The sequence below is a fragment of the Oryzias latipes genome, chromosome 6 (genome assembly GCF_053564925.1).
Source record: "Oryzias latipes strain Hd-rR chromosome 6, Olatipes_Hd-rR_3.1".
In the NCBI taxonomy this organism is placed as follows: Eukaryota; Metazoa; Chordata; class Actinopteri; order Beloniformes; family Adrianichthyidae; genus Oryzias; species Oryzias latipes.
In genome coordinates, this window is record NC_136242.1 from 14,144,323 (window position 1) to 14,165,145 (window position 20,823).

The window sequence follows — 20,823 nt, forward strand, 5'->3', positions numbered from 1 at the left end:
AGTGGCACCATCCAACAATGGATGGGCTGCTTGAAAGATCAGTAAAGATGACTCACCGTTAATTGACCTTAAAACAATGTACTCCTGCCTTACCGTGCTGTGCATGGATCCTGGCCATTCTTTGGAGCAGTCAGGGTTGTGTTTGGACGTTTTGACCTGACCAACTGTCCATGTACCAGTCTGAAGACTGTAATCACATATCCCCAAGGGGTCTGTGTACTCCCCTTGGAAACTGTTAGTCATGTTGTTGTGTTAAGTGACTAGAGGAGTATATTACATGAAGCCACAATGAGTTATTTTGAAAGAATGCTGGGAGTGACATTTGATGTTTTACTAAAAATAGGGGTCTAACGATTCATTTGAACATCATAATTAGTGGTTGATGATAAGATTCATAGTTAGTATTTGTTTATTTTGAACCATCCGATTTGATCAGATTCACTGACCTAAAATCGATCCAGGATGTGATCATCTTGCAAGATAATCAATGTAAATTAAATATGCCGGGGACATGCCGTGGGGGGGGGTAGCGACTTACTGATGACAGACAGAATTTGCGCTCAGTGTATTGAAACATGCATGTGCAGTGACGTATGTATCAGATGTTTGATGTTATCAGATGTTATCAGTATGTTCGATTGGCCGTTCTGCATGTCAATCAAGTCCCGTACTTATCGGTGAGGATTTTGATTTACTGACGGATTTTTTAAAAATATATTTTTATTTATTTGATTATTCATCTTTGCTGGCCTGCGATTTACCGTAATATCCTTGAAGATCGACCAGTCGATCGCAATTGGGGTAATGAGCACCCTGGTCTAAAGTCTTTACTAAATTCCAAGTGTTGCCACACATTTGACTGGAATGATGCTTCATCATTTTTTGCTGCCATCACATGTGTTTTGTCCACTGTGATGCTCTTTGTTGTTTTTATTTTATAGTAAAGTAAACCTACTGTACCTCAATCCAAATGTTTTTTTTCCAAGATTGAAAAAAAAAACTTATTTCATTTTGAAAATATTTTATAAATATTTGTATATCGATCTGAATGCCTGAATCAGATAGATCTAGTTGGATCTTAGGCATATAAAGCAATTTATCGATTAAGTCAACAACAATTCAGCTAACTAGGAACTTCTTTTAGTTACTTTCTGGAGTTTTAGTCTTACCATCAATACAAGAAAAAACTTTTGTACACCTGTGAAAAACAGACTTCGTTTCAGTGGAAAATGACAAAACAAGACCTGCTTAAAAGCAGCAGCACAGACGTTCACTGCTCTTGGACAGTCACCAATGATTTTACCACAGTGAGTATGCATTACATAGCAACTGGTGTGCTATTAACATCCTGTGGTGAGGCCATTGCATACTTTTGATTTGTTTTTTGGTGTTAAACCCTTTCCTTTTAGTTTTGTGATCTACCTTTGCTAGCTGGGAGGTTAAAAACCAGAAAAGCCAGAAATTGCAGTTAACAAGTTACCCTTCAGTGTCACAAACCTTGCAGTTGTGACGTAGGAAAACTGCAGACAAGCAGTTTCCTCAACTTGTTTGGTGGGAGAGTCCATGCTTCACAGATGCATTTGTCTATAGTCTTTTCTAATTGATGGGGGCTGCTGTTGAGAATGGCAGCTTGTGTGATGATAGTTGTTGAAATTGTTAGGTTATCTTTGCACACAGTAGCAGTAAACTGGAAACTGGAAGATCAGATCTGCCATCTGATATGATTTTGCCACCAAATCAGCTGACAGGTTTGAAAAATTCCCCCCTTAGTTATTTATAAGAATCTCAGGTATGTGAGGGAATGAGCCAACAAGGTATGTGGTTGTTGGCCTTTCTCCTTGGGTTCACTGTGAGTAGAGTTACATAGTAGCTACTTTCAGAAGTTTATTCATGTAAAAAGAAAAACAATAGTTTATTTAACTATCATGATGGTAACAATAATACTTTCTTTCTAAAGGTTCAAACAAGACTTTGCGTCTCCAACTGGGTTTTGGTCAGTGAGAAATCAACCAGAATAGGTCTTTGTGTTAAAGGTTGCAGACCCCAAAAAAGCAAAACTTTAAAACTTTCTTAAAAGTTTTTTTTTTACTAAAAATCTTTTCATTTCCACATCACTTTACACTACACAAAATCTTTTAAGGGGCAAAGCTCTGTTATCACACCCTGTAAAACATGTTTTTGGTGGTTAGATTGATTTTCTACCACAAGCTCAAAGAAAATCTTTAGCTATAACAGACTTTCTGTTCCTGTGAGAACACTTATTACCCTAATTAGACCGCAGAACAAATTCACAAAACACTAATAGGCCTTAGACACATTCCACATACTGTCGTCTTTTGAAGCCTGTGCTTGATTTTGGCACAGTTGAAATGTGTGCCTTTGTTTTAAGTGTCGTGTTTTGCGGTTACGTTGTTTAGCTTCTTTTCACAGAATTGGCTTGAAAAGTTTTAGAAGAAAACTCAAATGATCCTGATTAAAAAGTGTTTTGTCCTCATTAGATGGAAGCCACACATACAGTTTTTTTTCCTAAATGTAACCACTTGAGCTAGTGCAAAGGACAAATAATGAACCCAGAGCTATTTAACCTAAACCCTAAATCCAGTCTAGTAAAATCGTTTTGGAACTTGAGGTTCTGTATTTTTCCCATCACATTTGCTTCATTAATATTGGGATGATTTATGCTCCAGTTACATTTTCTTCTCGTGCGATTGATCGTTTGGAAGCGATGAAATCCCCAGTGTGTGAAGACTTTTAGAGTCACCATGCAACAGAGTACCAAAACAAGAAGGGGGCCTCGTAATTGCCATATTGACATCTGGTCATGTCAAACTCAGAAAAGGGTAAAAAAAAAAGCCAAATAAAGTGACAATGAGAAGAGAGCCAACAGTTTTGATTTCTTTTCTTTTTTGAAGGGCTTGTCCTTCCTGGAGTTAAAGATGGATTCCTGGAGCAAAGCCTTCATTTTGGTATAGCGTGACTACGACTGCTCCTCTCCATCAAACACATGGGACTCATTTACCCTTGCAGGCCACAGTAAGGGTGCCACTAACACCAGGCCCCCACAGGAAGCAAAGAGAGGGGAAAAACAGGAATAAGTGACTGGAAGATCTGCCATCATACAACACCAGTATCCTAATGAATCATCAAATCTCTTAAAATGAAAGACCTCTTTAGAGACCCACTCCAATGAAAATTGTGTTTTTAACATGTTTTTGCATAATTTTTCTCATGATTGAAGACATACAGTACATAAAGGAAAATTAAATGAAAATTGCATTTCTGAGTACTTTCTGAGACAAATAATGGACATAGATATAGAAGCTACTACAGCTCCTTGTTCTCCCTGCTCTAATCCGCTACATCCATTTGTTGACGACTAGATCAATCTATGTCGCCATTTTTGTTGCAACGGTAATGTTAGGTTGGGGGTGTGAATGTCTGTAATAGCAAGAGAAAGTGTAAACAAAGGGATGATGGGAAATGAAGACCGGTTTACTCTACGCCAACAGTCCTGCACAAAACCCAGATGTTAATTTCTATTGAACTATTGCAGCTCTGCAGAAACTATGTCCTAGAAAACGACACAGGTTTTTTTGTTTTGTTTTTTTGCTAAAAACGGCATAATCGTAATTAAAAGACCACTGGGAATGCTTTTACAATAGATTAAACAAATTAGACTTTAAGCGAGACAAATGAGTCAGAAATAAGTCAGTCAGACTTTATTAACTAAATTTACAGTAACTCCAGAAAGCGTTCGAAACATGCTACATGTTTTCCGCGTTAGATGCTACGTTAGCGTATTCACAGGCCTGTAACTCCCAACCTTGTTTGCAACACAAAAAAACAGACTGATCCTGGTAAAACACACGTTCATGTGACTACGCTGACTCCCAACCTTGTTAGTAACGTAAAAAAAAAAAACAGTCCAACGCCGTTACATGATAGCTGTGTTAGCGTTGATTTTGACTAAAAATGATCGTGATTAAATAAAAAAACACTGAGAATGAGCAGAGGATGATTGGAGTCGGACCTAAACATGACTTCTATACGGAGAAGCTTTGTAATTTAGACTGAGTGAAACAATTATCCCTCAGCGGGATGAGTTCAGTTCTTGAGTCATCCGACTAATGACTCAAACAGAAACCCAAGTAAATAGGAAGAAGATGGTCAAAGGTGGTTGTGTACCCTCAGTAAACCCTGATGATAGCTGTTTGAACAAGCCAGAGCTGAAATGTCACCAAGCCCAGGCAGAAAAAGGGTCTGCTGACAGCCTGCATAAACACTGACTTCTCTCTCTGTAATCGCACATTCTCTTCGAAAGAGCAACCAATGAATTCCAAGGAAATACAATCATTCGTTGTTGCTGTCTGTTTATCCTTCATCTGTTTTACCATCTGAATTCTCCAGCAGATATAGTGACACAAGTGAATATTATTAGGGGACGTATTTAGAAAATACCTTTGGCATGTATTTCATGAACTACAAACCCCTGAAAAAATACTTGCTGCTTTGTTTGAGATTTTTTGTTATGACTCAAGGGGGGAAGGGGGGTCTAAATCAAGTGTCAATCTGGTTAATCCTAAAACAGGACCAAAATTAGGGACTTGGATTTGAGACATGGAAGTGAGTTGTAAATATGTCTGACAGGCAGAGATTAACTTGAGATTCTTTCTCACGGACTTGACATTTTAGAATTGAGACAAAGACAAGAAGAGACATGAAGGTTGGAATTTGCTGAAATATTTCTCACCAGATTTGGATTTTTGTCCAGATCTTGACTTGGGAATACTGACCAAAGCAAAGCCTTGGGACCTGATTGAGAATTTTTACCAAAAGTATGAGACATAAAGCCTTTGTCACAACTGCCCTTAAGGGTTGATACGGGCTGTCTGCAAATGAAAAATGGGCAAAAATAACAAGGTCACAGACTGACAGTATGCCCCTAGAGCTCAAATTTTCAATCGCATATTTTTTGCATCATTTTATTGCCATGTTATGAGAAACTGGTCATAGCAAACACCCATACAACCTGTAAGGTTAATAAGTAAGGGTGATAAAGGGGTTTCGTACAGAGTGTTCATTTTTTCAACTCCCACAAATCCTGAGCACTGGGCAAGGAGCCAGTTGGAGCTGTTCAAGTGAAAAGTGTGTGCTCCTAGCATGCTTCTTGTGTGCAGCCTGTTAGAAGTGAGACAATTCGGCAGTCTAAGCCAGTGTTCTTCAACCTTTTTTTGAGCCACGGCACACTTTAACCTTGATAAAAATCCTGCGGCACACCAGCATCCAAAAATTTAAAAAAAAGGAGAAACTCATAGTTTGTAGTTTGATGTACAGTCCCTCCACAATCTCACATACATTTTTGTGATAATTGTGGCAGAAAAAGCTGAAGTTGCAGCTGTTTTTTCTAAAATATCTAATAAAAGTTAAGTTAAAAGATTTAAAAACTGTTTTTTGTGTGTTTGTTGTTGTTTCAAGACGTTTAACAAGAAAGACTTATTGTGTGCTGAGACGCTGTCACTTTAACCCAATGCATCATGGGAGATGTAGTGTAAACATCCGCCGAACGCAAACAATGAGCTTCATTGTTTTGTTCACTTTTTGACACCGGATCCCGCGGAAAGCTACTGCGCTAAAGACAAGCTTTAGCTGGTATTTTTGTTGGAACTGAATGACTTTATGAGCAGAATCTGAACAAGGAAGTGAAGACTTTAATGACTTCTGATTGGTCAGACTGATGACGTATGATTAAGCCTCCAAGAATGATTGGTGGAGACGGTTAAAGGACCGGGACTTTTCCCTAAAATAGAGCTGTAGCTGCAGCTAAATCGCGGTACCGTCATTCTTATCAAAATGTCTTTAATAGAATCAAATAAACAAAGAAAAAAGTATTTTATGATTTTTCATATTCCTGACTACTCAGTGTTTTATCAGGGCCTGTTTGAAGTAACACAGAGCTGATATCCTGGAGATGGAAAATGTTTTTAGATCAGTTGATGAGGGCAATTGTAATGAAGATGGAGCGGAGCTAAAAAGAAAAGCTCTCAATTTACTGGCTAATCTTAGGTTCCTCCCTCACCTTTGTCAACCTGAAGGATAAGATCCCGGGTACAGGGGGTTGAAATTGGTTTTGTCCTCAGGGTGGATGGGCACTTGCAGGTTTAAAGCAGAGCTGGTTCACTCAGGAGGAGTTTGATGTAGAGCTGCTGCTCCTCCACATCAATAGAAGCCAGATGAGGTGGCTGGGGAATCACCTCAATGCCTCCCTGGGAAGTTTTTCTGGGCATGTTCCACCAGGAGGAAGCCTTGGAGAAGACTCAGGACACCCTGGGGGGACTATGTCTTTCAGCTGGCCTGGAGGCACCTCAGGGGTCCACTAGCAAAATTGGAGGACGTTTTGATGGTAGTTGGGGCGGCTGTGGTGCAGCGGTAGGGCAGTCGACCCATGATCATAAGATTGTAGGTTCGATTCCCGCCTTGCACGCCCATGAGTCGAAGTGTCCTTGGGCAAGACACTGAACCCCACCTTGCCTCTGGTGGTAGGCAGGCGCCTGTGTTTGGCAGCGGAGCCGCCATCAGTGTGTGAATGTGTGAGTGAATGTGTGTGTGACTGGGTGAATGGGTCTGTGACTGTAAAGCGCTTTGTCCTTGTAGGAAGAAAGGCGCTATACAAGTATACACCATTTAGTTAAGGTCTGGTAACCTTTGTTGGGCTGCACGGTAGAGCAGTGGTTAGTGCTTTCGCCTCTCAGCGAGAAGGGCCTTTTTGGTGTACCCTGCCTTCACCCAACAGTAGCCAGGTTAGGCTCTGGCAGTCCGGGGACTTTTATAAATATACCTCCTGTGCAATCCCCAATATAGGCCCACAGCAGGAAATTTAACAATTTGGGCAGCTACTGTCTCTAATGGAGAAGAAGCTCAACCTTAACACCCCAGACAACCCAATGCAGTTTGGGAAACTTAACTATAACTGGGCCCTCAAAGAAAAAATCTCTGGCTTAGTTTAGACTCAACACTGTCATCTTGCTTTTGATACCAAAGCCCAGAGTCTCCTGCTAAAGTCACATCTCATTTTATGTGTACTCTGTCTCTTTCAGGTGTTGTTCGCCAAGTGAAGCCTTTGGTCGGTCCAGTGGAAACTGTACTAAAACTGTCCATGCGGAACCTGTCTTCTCACGGTGACGGTGGTCAAAACATCATCAACGTTCACGTTTTTGTGTCAGCATTCTGGTTTTAGGAGATCTCTCCAGAATTAACTGAAGAGATTGAGAATTGGACTTGAGTTGCACGTAGGTCTTACAGGCAGAGACATTAAACGTGACTTAGGACTTGATGGTACACGTGAACAAAATCCATTTGTTTGTTTTTTTTATTTTACATCTAGGACAGCACTGCCGGGTCTTCAGATAAAAGCATTCTTTACAACAATTTTACACCAAGAATACAGAAACACAAACTTCCTATTCATGTGTAACCAAAAATTGTGTTTTAAAACTCAAGACTTAAGTTGAAATTAAAGCTAATGACTTAAGAATTGACTTGGACTTGTCCCCAAAAACTCTAGACTTGACTTGCAAAATGGGACTGGAGAGAGTTTTTACAAAAAACACAATGCACGTCAATGTTGAGTTATTGCTATTATTTTGGAAATTTTACTTGTGGTTGTTAAGTTTAAGGGATTATTTCTGATTAGAGTTGTAAACTTTATTTTTATTAAAAATTCAGAGGATGTTGGTCAATTTAGGAAAACAAATAGTTAATGCTATTATTAAATATCTTAAACGTTCAGACCTTTTTACATTATTTTACATTATTTTGCATATAGTGGCATCAACACATGAGGGTTTTTTGTAAGCATTTCTCTCATAAAGATGTTGTCTTTGCTGCTAAAAAGTCCATCTTTCTTTCAATGTACATTCTGTGTATTAAAGAATTGCTCCTATAATATAAACACAACATTATTTAGAACACTTGTCATTTGCATGTAGTCACTTAGTGTGTAAGTTATCATCAATGCTCATTAAATTTGCAAATGTCATAATCTAAGTGTGATCATTGTGCTGCAAAACCTCTTTCACTTTTTTGTAAGTTTTTTTTTGTCAACCCAATTTATTTATTGATAGGTAAGAACTTCTGATTCATTGAAAAAATATGCTAATGTCAAAGACTTTTGACTCCCATTGCTCTTACTTTTCCTCAATAGCAGCTTTTTTGAACCATGATTCTTTAACCCTTGTGCTATCTTAGATGACCCCACCCTTACATTGACGTGTTCTCCCTACCATGACAAAGGTGGATAAAGGTGGAAAGATTTCATGTAATCCATGGACACCAGTGAGGTTCACAAATCATTGAAGAAAAAAGGTTCAGAGCACTGTCTAGTGGGTCTAGATGACCCAACTCCCAATGTTAAAGTGCCTAGGGTAGCACAAGGGTTAAAAGTCTACCCTCTTGGTTCTGTTATTGCAAGTTGCCCCAGATTCATGCTGTAACTCATTTTACACAGAGATAAATAAATAAGCTTTTTCTTGAAATGCTGACATATTGCGCCAATGCAACGTAACAATAGTGATGCCCTTCATATGTGAATGTTGATCCAAAAGTATAATAATCCATGTCTTGACATCAGGTCTCTTTAGAAAAGCACTGCAGACAAACAGATTATTTGATGGATAGGCAGAAAGAGGGGAGGATTTCACTGTATTCTGTACCATGACCATGAAAAACCTTGTGAATTTTGCAATTCCCTCAAGTGTCATAACAGGAAACTAGATTCAGATAACTCACACATGTCAATATTAGAGAACAAGCGGGCACATGTGAAAAAAATTATCTCAACTATTTTACTTTTGTTCGGGGTGGTTGGTGGAATGTCAGTTTCCAGCGTTCCAACGTTCTGTTTGTTTCTGCACCCAATGATATCTGGTGGTTAAGACTCTCATCAGTTTGCCCTCCAAATGCCCCCAGATGATGTAGAAGTATGAAGCTCCTGCTTCCTGAACACACAGAAGCACAGTCATTGTGGCCTACGCTCCCATTATTCATTTATATTTTTTTCGTGGTCAGTTCTGGACATGGTGAAAAGGTCATGTTTCCAAAAACTCTGGAAATCAGTCCAAAGGGGAATGAGGTAAGATCAAACACTATTTTAAAAAAAAGTAGCGTATCTGTACAATGGGGCACATTGGGTTCTGAATGGTATATTTTTAAATATGCCATATGTAAAGCACACCGAACTATAAGGGGAACTCGAAGCGAGATCCTGCGATAAGTTCGTACGTCAGTTAGACTTTATTAACTGCGTTCACAGCAACGCTTGTAATGCGCTACACGTTGGACATTGGAAGCATTAGCCGCGCTTGCATATTTACCATACCTGTTAGTGCTAACCTTGTTGCAACACGTGAAAAAAACAGACTGATACCGCAAAAAAAAGTTACAGTGACTACGCCAACTCCCAACCTTGTTAGTAACATAAAATAGTCTAACAGCGCAACGTGTTAGATGCATGAGCGTAATCACAATACCTGCAACTCCCAACATTAGCCGCGTTTACATGGGCAAAAGTAATCTGAAAGAACGCCTGATTGGAAGAAAAATGGGTCATGTAAACGTGCCGTTCGGAATAGTCAGACTCGTTCGGATCAAAATTTCTTTCCGATCGAGATAGGTGGGCATGTTAACGGTTCATTCCGATCGTGTGTCACTACTGCTCTGGTTTAAGTCATGCATAGACGATGTTTCGCTGAGAGATAGCTTTGGAGCGCATACGGGATTGACCAGCTACTTTGCGGATGCCCCGTGCAAAGCGCCGCTCCGCTCTTGTCCCGCTGGCTCTCCCCTCTCTTTCACCCCTCACGAGGGGGAAGCGGGGGAAGAGCGCTTCGTGCCCACGCACGTCTGGACCCGGCACCCGAGCTCTGCGTTCGGACTCGGGTGCCAGTGGACCGAGTGAACCTCTCTGAGCAGAGCAGCCGGATTTATTAATATGTGTTTGAGGGGACGGTGTTTTGTTACGTGTGCGTTTTGTTATTTGTGAGAATTCGGACTGCGAACCGACCTGCCGCTCTGGGTTAGCGGCTGCTGGCTTCAGGAGAACCGTGAATGTCCGGGAAGAGCTTGGACCTCCAGCACACACAGCGGCTTTGGGGCAGTGTGCGAACTTTTCATGGCAGAATGCCGCTCAGTCCTTAGAAACCGTTCAAACAATCACGTGGAATTGTGTTTCCAGTTGTGCCCCGACAAAATAAAGGCTGATATTATTCCCACACATTTACGTGCAGCCAAGGTTCAGATTGCTGCAAATGATTCCCGCATAGTCCTGGATTTTGTGTCCATAAAAAGTTGTGAGCGCTTGTTAGCCTCTCCTAACACTGGCTTCTTCCAGCTCCGTTCTTCCACAAAAAAGCACTGACCACACGGATTAAAATTAAAATGAGTAGCGAACAGGCACTTCATAATATTCATTACATTAATAACAGGACATTTGGAAGATCTTCTTGTATATTACCGAGCTGCTGCTTAAATGTATATGAGACCAAAGTTTGTTTACTGTGGGACTCATTTCCTCTTTCCGGTATTTTCAACACTACTGCGCATGCCACAATGATTTATTCTGACTGAAAGTGTGACCCATGTAAACGTTTGTTCTAATCGGAAAAAGGTTTTCTGTGCCCATGTGCACGGTTGAATTTTAACCCGACCATTGATCTGATCAAGATATTTTGCCCATGTAACCGCGGCTATTGTTTGCAACCATTAACAGTAAATGAAAACTGGAATGAGCAACCCGTCACGTTCCAAATAGGAACTACCCACTGGTCCAATGAAGCCAAAATCCCATTGACTTCTATTAAGAATTTTTTTTTTTCAAGGTACTTTTGCTATGGCACAAGTAATTCAAGGTATAAACTGACCATTCAGATGCCTCAATAAAAGTAGGATGCTTGGTGTTGAACGTTCGAAGAGTTTGATTGGCAGATTCTCCTGAGCCTGCTTTCTGTGGAAGGGGTGTGGCCTTCTAACATGATCACTTCTGACTGGAGAGTGGTTGCCATAGAAATGTAGACGGACCAATCACGGCTTATCTATTGTAGAAAAGTGACAATTGAATGGGTCGTAACCAGAAGCCAGGCATTTTCCATGGGTAACGTCACATGTGATTCATTCAGTTATATTATACAGTCACTGTTTGCAACTCATAAACAGACTGATGGCGAAAAACAAATATTACTCTGACTACCAGTACTTTAACTCCCAACCTGGTTAGTACAGTGTTCCCCACATATTTTCAATATTCTCGTATTCATGTATTTGCAGATTTTTTTCAGTCACGGGGCTCTTTTGGTTCATCACAAACGTTCCACTCAAGAAGCTTGTAAGAGACATTTCCAAAGAAGGGGCTGCAATGGAGGAGTGGAGCAGAGATGAAGAGCACGCCGGCCCATCGGCTTCCTTGCCGGCTGCTAAAAAATATTTCACAGCTATTTCCACCGGTTCCTGAACTGCTGCCAACCGAAGTTCATGCCCCTGCATCACATGCTATCAGCTGACTCAGAAGCGTCCGGAAAACATCCTGATACATCGAGGAAAGTAATCGCGAGGAATAATTATCATCCCGTGCAGGTGTTTAATTTGAATGAAACTGCCTCAAGCACTTAACTGATGAAGGAAGCACAGGCTCCTGGTTTCAAAGCACAGAGTGACAGAGTGACACTCCTAATGTGCGTTATAAGGTTTGCTACGGTGTTGTCTATATATACCGTACCTTGATACGGTATATATTGACAACACTGATAGACATTGTTTTCAAGATATAAAAATCAGACTGAGACTGCTAAAAAAAACGTTACAGTGAATATGCTTACTTCAAACCTTGTTAGTAAAACAGTCCAACACCGCTACATGTTAGTCATGCTACCATATTCACATGAATGAATGAACGAATGAATGAATGAATATTCACTTTTCACACACCCAACCAAACATTTTGACAAGGTACTGTGTTCCTTCGACATCATCAAACACAACCAGAATTATTTTATATATAAGGCGCAATGTCCTTTTAAGAAAAGAACTAAATCTTTTAAGTGCACATTATAGTTTGGAAAATATGGTAACTGTAATTCAAATTACATTAATAAATGAACCAGAATGTCTCTTTTCATCACACATGTTTCAATAGCACTGGCAGACATGGTGAGGTCACCAAAAAACTTCAAAGACAATAGAGGAGGGCCACAGGCATCAGTGGCTCAGATCCTCCTTTGTGATGGATTTAAAGGCTCAACTGGAAGGAGGATTTCCGCTTAAGAGGAAATACAAGCCAGCGGGTCAACCTTTTGGTTCACATAAAAAGGGCAAAGAAATATTGTTTTGATGCGTGTTAACTTCACAACTCTTCATGATATATTTTCTAAATCTTTTACTGTGTGAAACTTCATTGGAAGCACCAATAAAAAACACAGAAAGTGTTTTTTTCTGTATTATAATTTCTGTATATCTAACTTTTATTACTGCCAAAGACAGAAATTTGTGGCTAATATTTAGATAATGAAAAGATAAAAAATGCACTTATTTACACAAATATTACAAAATCAGTTCATTTTTTTTCTAGAACAGTTAAAAATAAATCTACATAATTATTTTATCTTTTAATCTATGAATTGTAAAATCCACCGTAAATACAATGGAATGACGTAAACAACTAAATAGGAACAGAAAAAAGCCATATTGTGGGTGTGTAGGAGGACATTACCCAGGCAAGGCATGACTGGCTCTGAAGTCAGACTGGGGCAGCAGTTCTCTTGCAGTACTAACCAGCAAACGTTTGTGGACAAATGAGCAAATCTCTTCTGTCAGATCCTCCAAGCAAAGCCAAGAGAGTGCTGCTTGCACTGGAGACCTCTGGTGTGACTAAACCGAGTGGGCTCGATGAGTCGATGTTATGGCAAACCGGTGTGTGCCTGCACTGTTTGTTTGTGTACTCTTTTGTGGCACAACGGTGGTCAGGACTCTCCATGCAAGCGGTCATGGTGGTGTCTGGCTGAGAGAAGATGGGGTATGGGCTGATGGGATGGGAGTCTAGCCTGGGGGATGAGGCTGGGCCCTAAATGAGACCAGAGGACCTCAGGAGGCACGTGCTCGGCCGGCTCCTGCACTCACCCACTCCCTCTTTTTCCTGGCGTCCAACTCTAGCTCTCACCGCAACACATGTTACAGGATATAAGAAAGTTCTTTTAGTGCATTTGGGGATTTTTTACTTTTTTCCTCCATTTTACAAATCAGTGTCGGTCATCGACTTTAACACAAAAAGAGAACAATAAGAGTTTTGTGAAATGTTCTACTCCTATTTAGGTTGGAGAACATTTCACATTCATGATGATCTAGTAAATACATTATGACTAGACGCCTGGTGTTTGCACACATTTTTTTCAAGTGCCATGTAAAATAAATATAATTTGCCAACATAATGTGAAATGGAACCTCCATGTGCCACTTGATGTTTCTGAGGAGTCCAACAGATGGCAGACACATACTACACAACACTGCTCTGCCAGGGACCTTGACAATGACTCCGGAAATGTTACCACCACATAATAACCAGGCAATAAGATACACTCAAGAACTAAATGCATTGTACTTCTTACAAGTAAGAAAAACACCATATTTTTAATGGATGCTTCTCTTTTTTAATTTCATTCTACAGGGATTCTGACTTCAGCCTAACAAAGAATTAGGTTCGAGAGGAAAATGCTGGAACAGCCTGATGTTAACTTTACAGTCAAGTCAGTTGGGACCTTAAACCAAAGGAGCAAAACGTTCGGCTCCTTATTAGCATATTTGATTAGAACCATGTTTTTGTTGCTGTGCTTCTGTCTAAATCAAAATTCATATAAAGTTCAGTGAGATAAACAGTTTACCAATTACAAAGAGACCCCCCCTCCCCCTCCCAAAGAAAAATACAGAGCATAAAAGTGTGTCCATACATAACTTATAGAGTTTAAGTCCAAGTACTTACAACCGCTACTGAACTCCAAACTGCAGCCAGAGTACACAGCAGATCAATCACATCAGGGAGCAGAGATTCAGGCTGGTACTCATGAAAATTCATTGTGCAGCCTTTCTGTTGTTGCAGGCAGCACTGTGACGTCAAAAGTGCTAAGGTGGATAAATATCACAGGGAAAGACGGGAAACTAGTCTTACCATTTAACCATGGTACACTGGCTGCTCAAAATACTCCTGACCTTAAAGACATCTTCTTTCCAAGAAATACATGACAATAATGTGGCAGTTTGGCTGTTACATAATCGAGCATTGGTAATGTCAACATTTTTAGAAGGTTACATCTATATATTGCCCCAAGAATCTTGTTTTATGCAACTGTATTTTATGTCATATGAATTTTAGAGCATTTGTTTTAAGTTCTTGTCATAAAGTACAGAATATATAACTGATATTTTGGTGCTTTTAAAGATTGACCTCCATGCTATAACATTTTTCCTTGATTGCATTTCTCTAAATGTTTGATCCTCCATTGCAGGTAAGAATACAAATAAACTGAGGGGCTAATGATGATGAGATCATTTATCTAAGTGTTTCTGTTCAATGTGTCAACCATTGAATTTTTGTGAGAACTGGACTGAGTGACCCCTCCCCTTCGCGTTCCATATAGGAAGCATCTGCTGGTCACAAGAAGTCAAAATCACAGATTTTTTTTGAGAAATAAACAGCTATTACTCAGTCATTTTATTTAAATCAGAGTAACCATTCGTGCTCTAATAGCTTTTTTTTTAACATGTTCTTGCTGATCCTAATTTTCCCCCCAGAATATTTATTCTGTAAAACTGACCAGATACCTCAGTAAAAGTATGTGGTCTCACAGTGACCATTCAAACTATGTGATTGACAGATTCTCCCATAGGGGGTTGACCCATTTGGATGCTGTGGGTTTTTATCGGTTGTCTGGGCCTGTGGAGTGTTGTAGGCAGAGACTTAAATATTTAAGAAAGAAATATCACAAAGCCAATAGAAAAAGAATATGGGGACAAAACAGAGTTGATGACAAGACAGTGGCCAACTGAAAAATGGACACTTACATAGTCTGAGGACAATTGATTGAAATGAAAACATCTGTGGATGATTATTAGCATTAAACTGAAATGACTGACAGGGCACAGCTCAAAACACGACCACAAAATCACTAATATGGATAAACTGCATAGTTCTCACAAAGGGGTCTAATTTTGGTAAATATATGAGCCTATAAAGCAGTAAAGATAAAAGTGTTTAAATGACAAACTGGGGTCCTGATTATCTACCAAAGAGAAATAAACAGAGCTAGTTCAAGGGGGAAACAAGAAGCCAGGTTGTTCTCATAATAAGTCCTCATCACTTCAACTCAGGGCTTAGATTTAAAAACCTTTTGGTTTTTCTAGGTTATGTTTTTGTGCCACTTATACTACACTTTTCAGGTAGCCCATCAGTTTTTTTTTACTTTTGATTGTCATGGCTACAGAACACTTTCGAACCCAGATGCTGGAACCCAGAAGAAACACAGCGCGAGACGAGCGTGGCAGGTAAGGGATTTAATCAGAGGATCAGTAGGCAGAGGGTGAGCAGGACTTGAGGGAGGTCCCAGACGTGAGGCAGATGTTGGTGGCGTCACTGGTGGTTCCCTCCGTAGGAAGATGCTGGCGTCGGAAGTGGAGATCCGAAGAACCAAGGTAACGGCAGAGGCTCGAGGTGGTACCGCAGGAGAGGACAGAATGGGGGATCCGGGCTGAAGCTGATTCGGGCGACCACTCGTGGTAATGGATTCCTAGAGGTGAGTAGAGAGAGAGAGTTTAGTCGCAGGCTTGACGTAGCGTGACAACCTATAGCTTGACATGAAGACCAACTATGAACCATCAGGGGCAACGGACTGGCGAAGACTGATGATCCTGAGGCTCCTTAAGAAGGCGGATGAGGTGAAGAGGTAAGTGGTCGCAGCTGGGATGAATCAGCAGCCAAGCGGAGAGGAGAGGGGGAGGAGTCTGACAGAGGCACCATATCATTGATAACATAAATAGCAACACATTTTTTTTATATTGACCATCAATCACGTGCTTTGTGATTGATTTAGGGATTAAGATAACCCAATAACTGTAAAGCCTGTTTGCCCCGCCAATTTATCAATTTTTTGAAAAGTTTTAATTACATCCTTCTCATTCCAAACATTTGAAACAAAAGAACTGTCCTTAAATCAGCGGATCACTTGATATCAATGAGTCAGCCAGTAGCAAAATAACTAGTTTAATGAAGTCACATGACCTCATCCTCTGACCATCTTTTTTGGTATGATGTGTGGAGTCTGTCTGTGAGAATAAAACACTACACCGCACACTAACAGATTCCATCCATGAAGGAATGTAAAATGAGGTTACATTTTGCAAAACTTCTCTTGGGCTGAAAATCAGTACTCTAGTGAAACCTTCATTGGAGCTTCGCTCATCACACGCACTAAGTATTGTAACCCCAATACATGGAAAATATAAAAAATGCTGTGAAAAAGAAAAATGCAGTGAGACCACTTGAATAATGGCAGCAATGACAACATTTAAGAGAGTTGAGGGAGAACAGAGACACATGCTTGAAGCAGAGGATGGGTGGATTTTTTTAGATAGGGCATTGCTGAGGAAATGAAGAAAGACAGTGAATATGGCAATCAGATGGAGTCAGGCTGTTTGCCCCACTTTTGTTTGGAACATTCTGTTGACCAGACACACTACAAAAGTTTGCACTGTCGCACAATAGTTGTCATACAGGAGGCAAAAATATTTTTTGTTAGTTATTTTCAGGAAACGGTGGGTGTGATGCTATGTTCACGCTAATCTCTGCAGCACATTTTCAACCAATCACTTTCGATGAAAAGTATGTAAACGCTCATAAACATGCGTTTGGGCTTCCGCATTCAAAACTCTCAGATTCATGCATCGCTGTGCACGTTTTTAAGTCAGTTTTCAAGCTCTTTATGCAAAGCGCATCCATTGAGCGCGTTCCAAGTGAAACAATTTTAACATTGACCAAAAATTTATCATGGAGGAGAAATGAATAATTGCAGTTTGTCCTCAGCCGGAATTAAATGACACCAAGTTTTTCATGTATCAGAACAAAGCTGTGAAAGAAAAAGCCTGTAAGATTTGCACGATTTGCCACACTCAGATATTTCGCACTGAGCCTCTTCCAACTGTTGGTACATGTGCTAGTACTGGGTAGCAACAGTCCAGTGTGAACACCATATACTAAAAGCGTTCAGTGTGTTCTTGGACTTGTGCCACACTACCAATGTGAACGAAGCGTCAAAAGAAATGTTGCGCTACAAATACGGTCAGAACTTCAATTTGTGGATATTTTGTAATGGAATCAATCTTAAAGTGGCCAGATTATCCTGTAGTGTGATGCCTTCTTAAGGAAAAATGTAAATTATTATTGTGTTATGGATCTAAATGTCAGTGATTATTTTCAAATATGATAAACATTAAATAAAGGTTGAAAATACATGAAATGAGCCTAATTTCTAGAAGATCTTGATCCCAGTTAAAGTTCAGGTCGCTTCTGTGAACCATTGTCACATTCTCAAACTTCTAAATTTTGCAATTTTCCCAGCGCAGAAATTCAGGGAATCAATTACCAAGCTGTTCATCCATCATTCAATGGGAATAGAGTATATAAACTCAAAAGGCGCAGTTTTAATATGTTATCACAACAATGTGTTTGCCTGGTTTTAATTTGACATCATCGAGCCTGTCGGCTTTGTACTCCATTTTTCTTTGTGCATGTCTGTGTTGTTAATTCGGGTTCCAGGAATTGCAGTGGACAACTCATCGGTGACATTCATAAGTGGGCGGCCTTTCAGTCTGCCATTAATGGCATGAGGACAATATGTGTGGCCTTACAACTGCTAATGAGTTTTCTGTAACCACACAAAGGAGATCTATCAAAATGTTTCTTTTATTTTTTTTCATACTCCGCTTGGCAAGAGACTAACCCTGTAGAGCTAGCATGTCAACATAACGCCACTCTATAAAAGGACTATGTCTTTGTTTTTCTTTCATCTGTTGTCCCCATAGTCACCCGTGTCATGTCTTCTTTGGTTTCCTCATGTGTCTGGAGGAATTAAGTAGATCAAGCTTTCTTTTTATTGCTCTGGATGAGTGTAGTAATTGGAGAAGCCACACTGGTTCAAAGTTAAAGTATCCTGTTTGTGTTTGTGCAATGATTTCATATCACAGAGCCTGTAACTGGTTGTGTTGGGCGGGAAGCAGATGTTACAGTTCAGAATAGGTTGGAATTAAATGATGGTTAAGCCTGAGGACACACTGGCACCCTAAGTCGCTGATCTAAAGATTACCCCATTCACATTAAGCTCAGGGTTATTCTGTTTCGTCTCAACCTCCCTCTTTTTTTTGTTCTTTGTTGTGGTCACTGGGACAATTGGTTACAGCCCAGCGGAATGAAACCGTTCATTCAATCCCCGGCTACAGCGAGCCATTAAACAGAGGATCAAGTTACTGTGCCTGGGAAGAAAAGCATCTTTAGTGGGATTTCAGGTCTGCAGGAATTTTTGTGGGAGAGAAACAATTTCATGCATGTTGTTCACCTGGTGGATGATCCAGCAATTTATAGCTTAATATGACAAACAAAGGGAAGAGCTTGTCTTCCCCGTGTTTACCCAAATCAGTGTTGAGTTTTCTGCAAATACCTGTTTGCAATGAGATTTAAAGGCCAACTGATATCAAAGACAGACAAAACAATAATAAAAGGAAAGCAACACCTCCCCTCACAGAAATGCAATCCGAAGGTTGCTTTGAATTGGTCAGTGTGTCTCATTAAGGCAACAGTGGTGATTTCTGTTTGAGTCTTGTGGGTTCCAACCCCAGACCCCGTCTCCCAGTCGGAGCGACACAAATGGAGGGTCGTGGTCAGCACGGATGCTTTGTTTTCCACAATTGCCGGCACATTTCTGTCCCGCCTGCAGGAGACCGATAAACGCTCATGTTTTATGTTTTTACTTCACATTTGTTTGTGCTCATAGATGATTTTTGTCGCTATTCTCAGACTATCTGGCATTTCACAGATTCCAGATTGACGTCATTGCACTTTGTAACGAGTCGGTTTTTCTGTGGAAATGTAGCCTGGAGAAACTACTGTAACTGTCTCCTGGTCTGTCTGTGGGATGGAAGAAGGAATACAATGAGTCTCGCTGGTGTTGTGGATACCACGTTTGAGAGCAGTGTTACTAATGTCCCAGGAGTAGCATTTACCAGCTTTGAAACATCAACTAAAGAAGCTCTTTTGATGAAGATTTTTGTGACAGACTCTATTTATCTGTATTATCTTTTCAATAATAATAATAGAGTGTGACTGTAACTTCCTCATTGCATTTTGATACAAATCCATTTGGGCCAAATTACAATAGAACATAAAAGTGTACCAAAAACAAGCAGACATAGACACCATTATTCACACATACTGGGAAAAAGAGAAGTAGAAAAATGTGAAAATTTGTGTTTTTTTACAATTTTTTTTTTATTCAAATTGTAGATTTGGCTTGATATTTGCTTTGGACAACATGGAACTGTCATGTCCACGGACCACACACGTCACTAGCCATGTAATGGATAGTGCTCATTGCTCTGGCCACAAAACGGAGGATGAAGCCAGTGTAGGCAGTGACCACCAGTCATCCATGACACATCCAATTTCGAAGCAAAGTTTGAAAATACATTTAAACTTTTTAATATGCGGAAAGTAAAAAAAAAAAAAAAAAACTAAAAAAAAAAGGTTTACCTAAAAATAAGTTGCCCTGCAGTATTCAGTCCATAATACCAAAGTGGTCGGTTTTAGAAAACAGACCAGTCAGAACTATCAGCTGATCTCACATGCTGCAATGTGAAGAAACTCAGAGAAATTACTTGGCCAGGATTCACGTATTTAGACATGCTTCTTCTCAGAATGCAACTGTGGTGAACAGCCTTGCGCATATTGTTCCTTTTAATCTCCAAATATTCGGTTGCTAGCGGTTACCATTACTGTTTACTGAAATCACGAATGACTGTTTTCTGAAGAGAATCAATCATTACTGGGCACTGGATTTTGTAACTTAAAAAAGGATCTATTGGATCAGAACCAAATTAAAAAAACTGTGTAAAACTATAAAATGAATTTGACTCATTAGGGGCGGGATAATATAAGCTTGGATCTTCCCGCTCCTTTACAAGCAATAAATCAAGCTGTACATGACTTCAGTTAATGATCACTATGTTTAATTAAGCAAATGAGATTTAACTGTCTTTTTTGTTTGTTTTATTTTCTGTTTTTTTATCTTTACATTTCATCATTTCTGTAATGAGTTTAATAAATAATTGTACATTTTTTATTGCCTTAACTCTTCTTTCTCTTTCGGCTTTTCCCGTCAGGGGTCGCCACAGCGAATCATCCTTTTCCACCTCATTCTATCATGGACATCTTCTACCCTAACATTAGCCAACTTCATGTCCTCTGTTAAGACATCCATATATCTCCTCTTTGGCCGTCCTCTTGCCCTCCGGCCAGGCAGCTCCATCTCCAACATCCTTCTACCAATATATCCACTATCCCTCCTCTGAACATGTCCAAACCATCTCAGTCTGGCTTCTCTGACTTTGTCGCTAACACAGGCAACATGAGACGTCCCTCTGATGTACTCGTTCCTTATCCTGTCTAACCTGGTGACTCCTAAGGAGAACCTCAACATCTTCATCTCCGCTACCTCCATCTCAGCCTCTTGTCTCTGTCTCACTGCT

At 40.1% G+C, this 20,823-nt stretch overlaps 1 protein-coding gene across 1 annotated transcript in view; it reads left to right on the plus strand.

The window, feature by feature from the left end:
- The window catches only part of fbln1 (fibulin 1), a 33,732-nt gene extending 25,694 nt beyond the window's left edge, over positions 1–8,038 (plus strand). The window contains exon 17 of the mRNA XM_011475891.4: positions 7,095–8,038. Within this exon, the coding sequence (XP_011474193.1) occupies positions 7,095–7,234 (140 nt within the window). The 3' untranslated portion in view covers positions 7,235–8,038. The remainder of the gene's footprint in view (positions 1–7,094) is intronic.
- Positions 8,039–20,823: the final 12,785 nt, after the last annotated feature.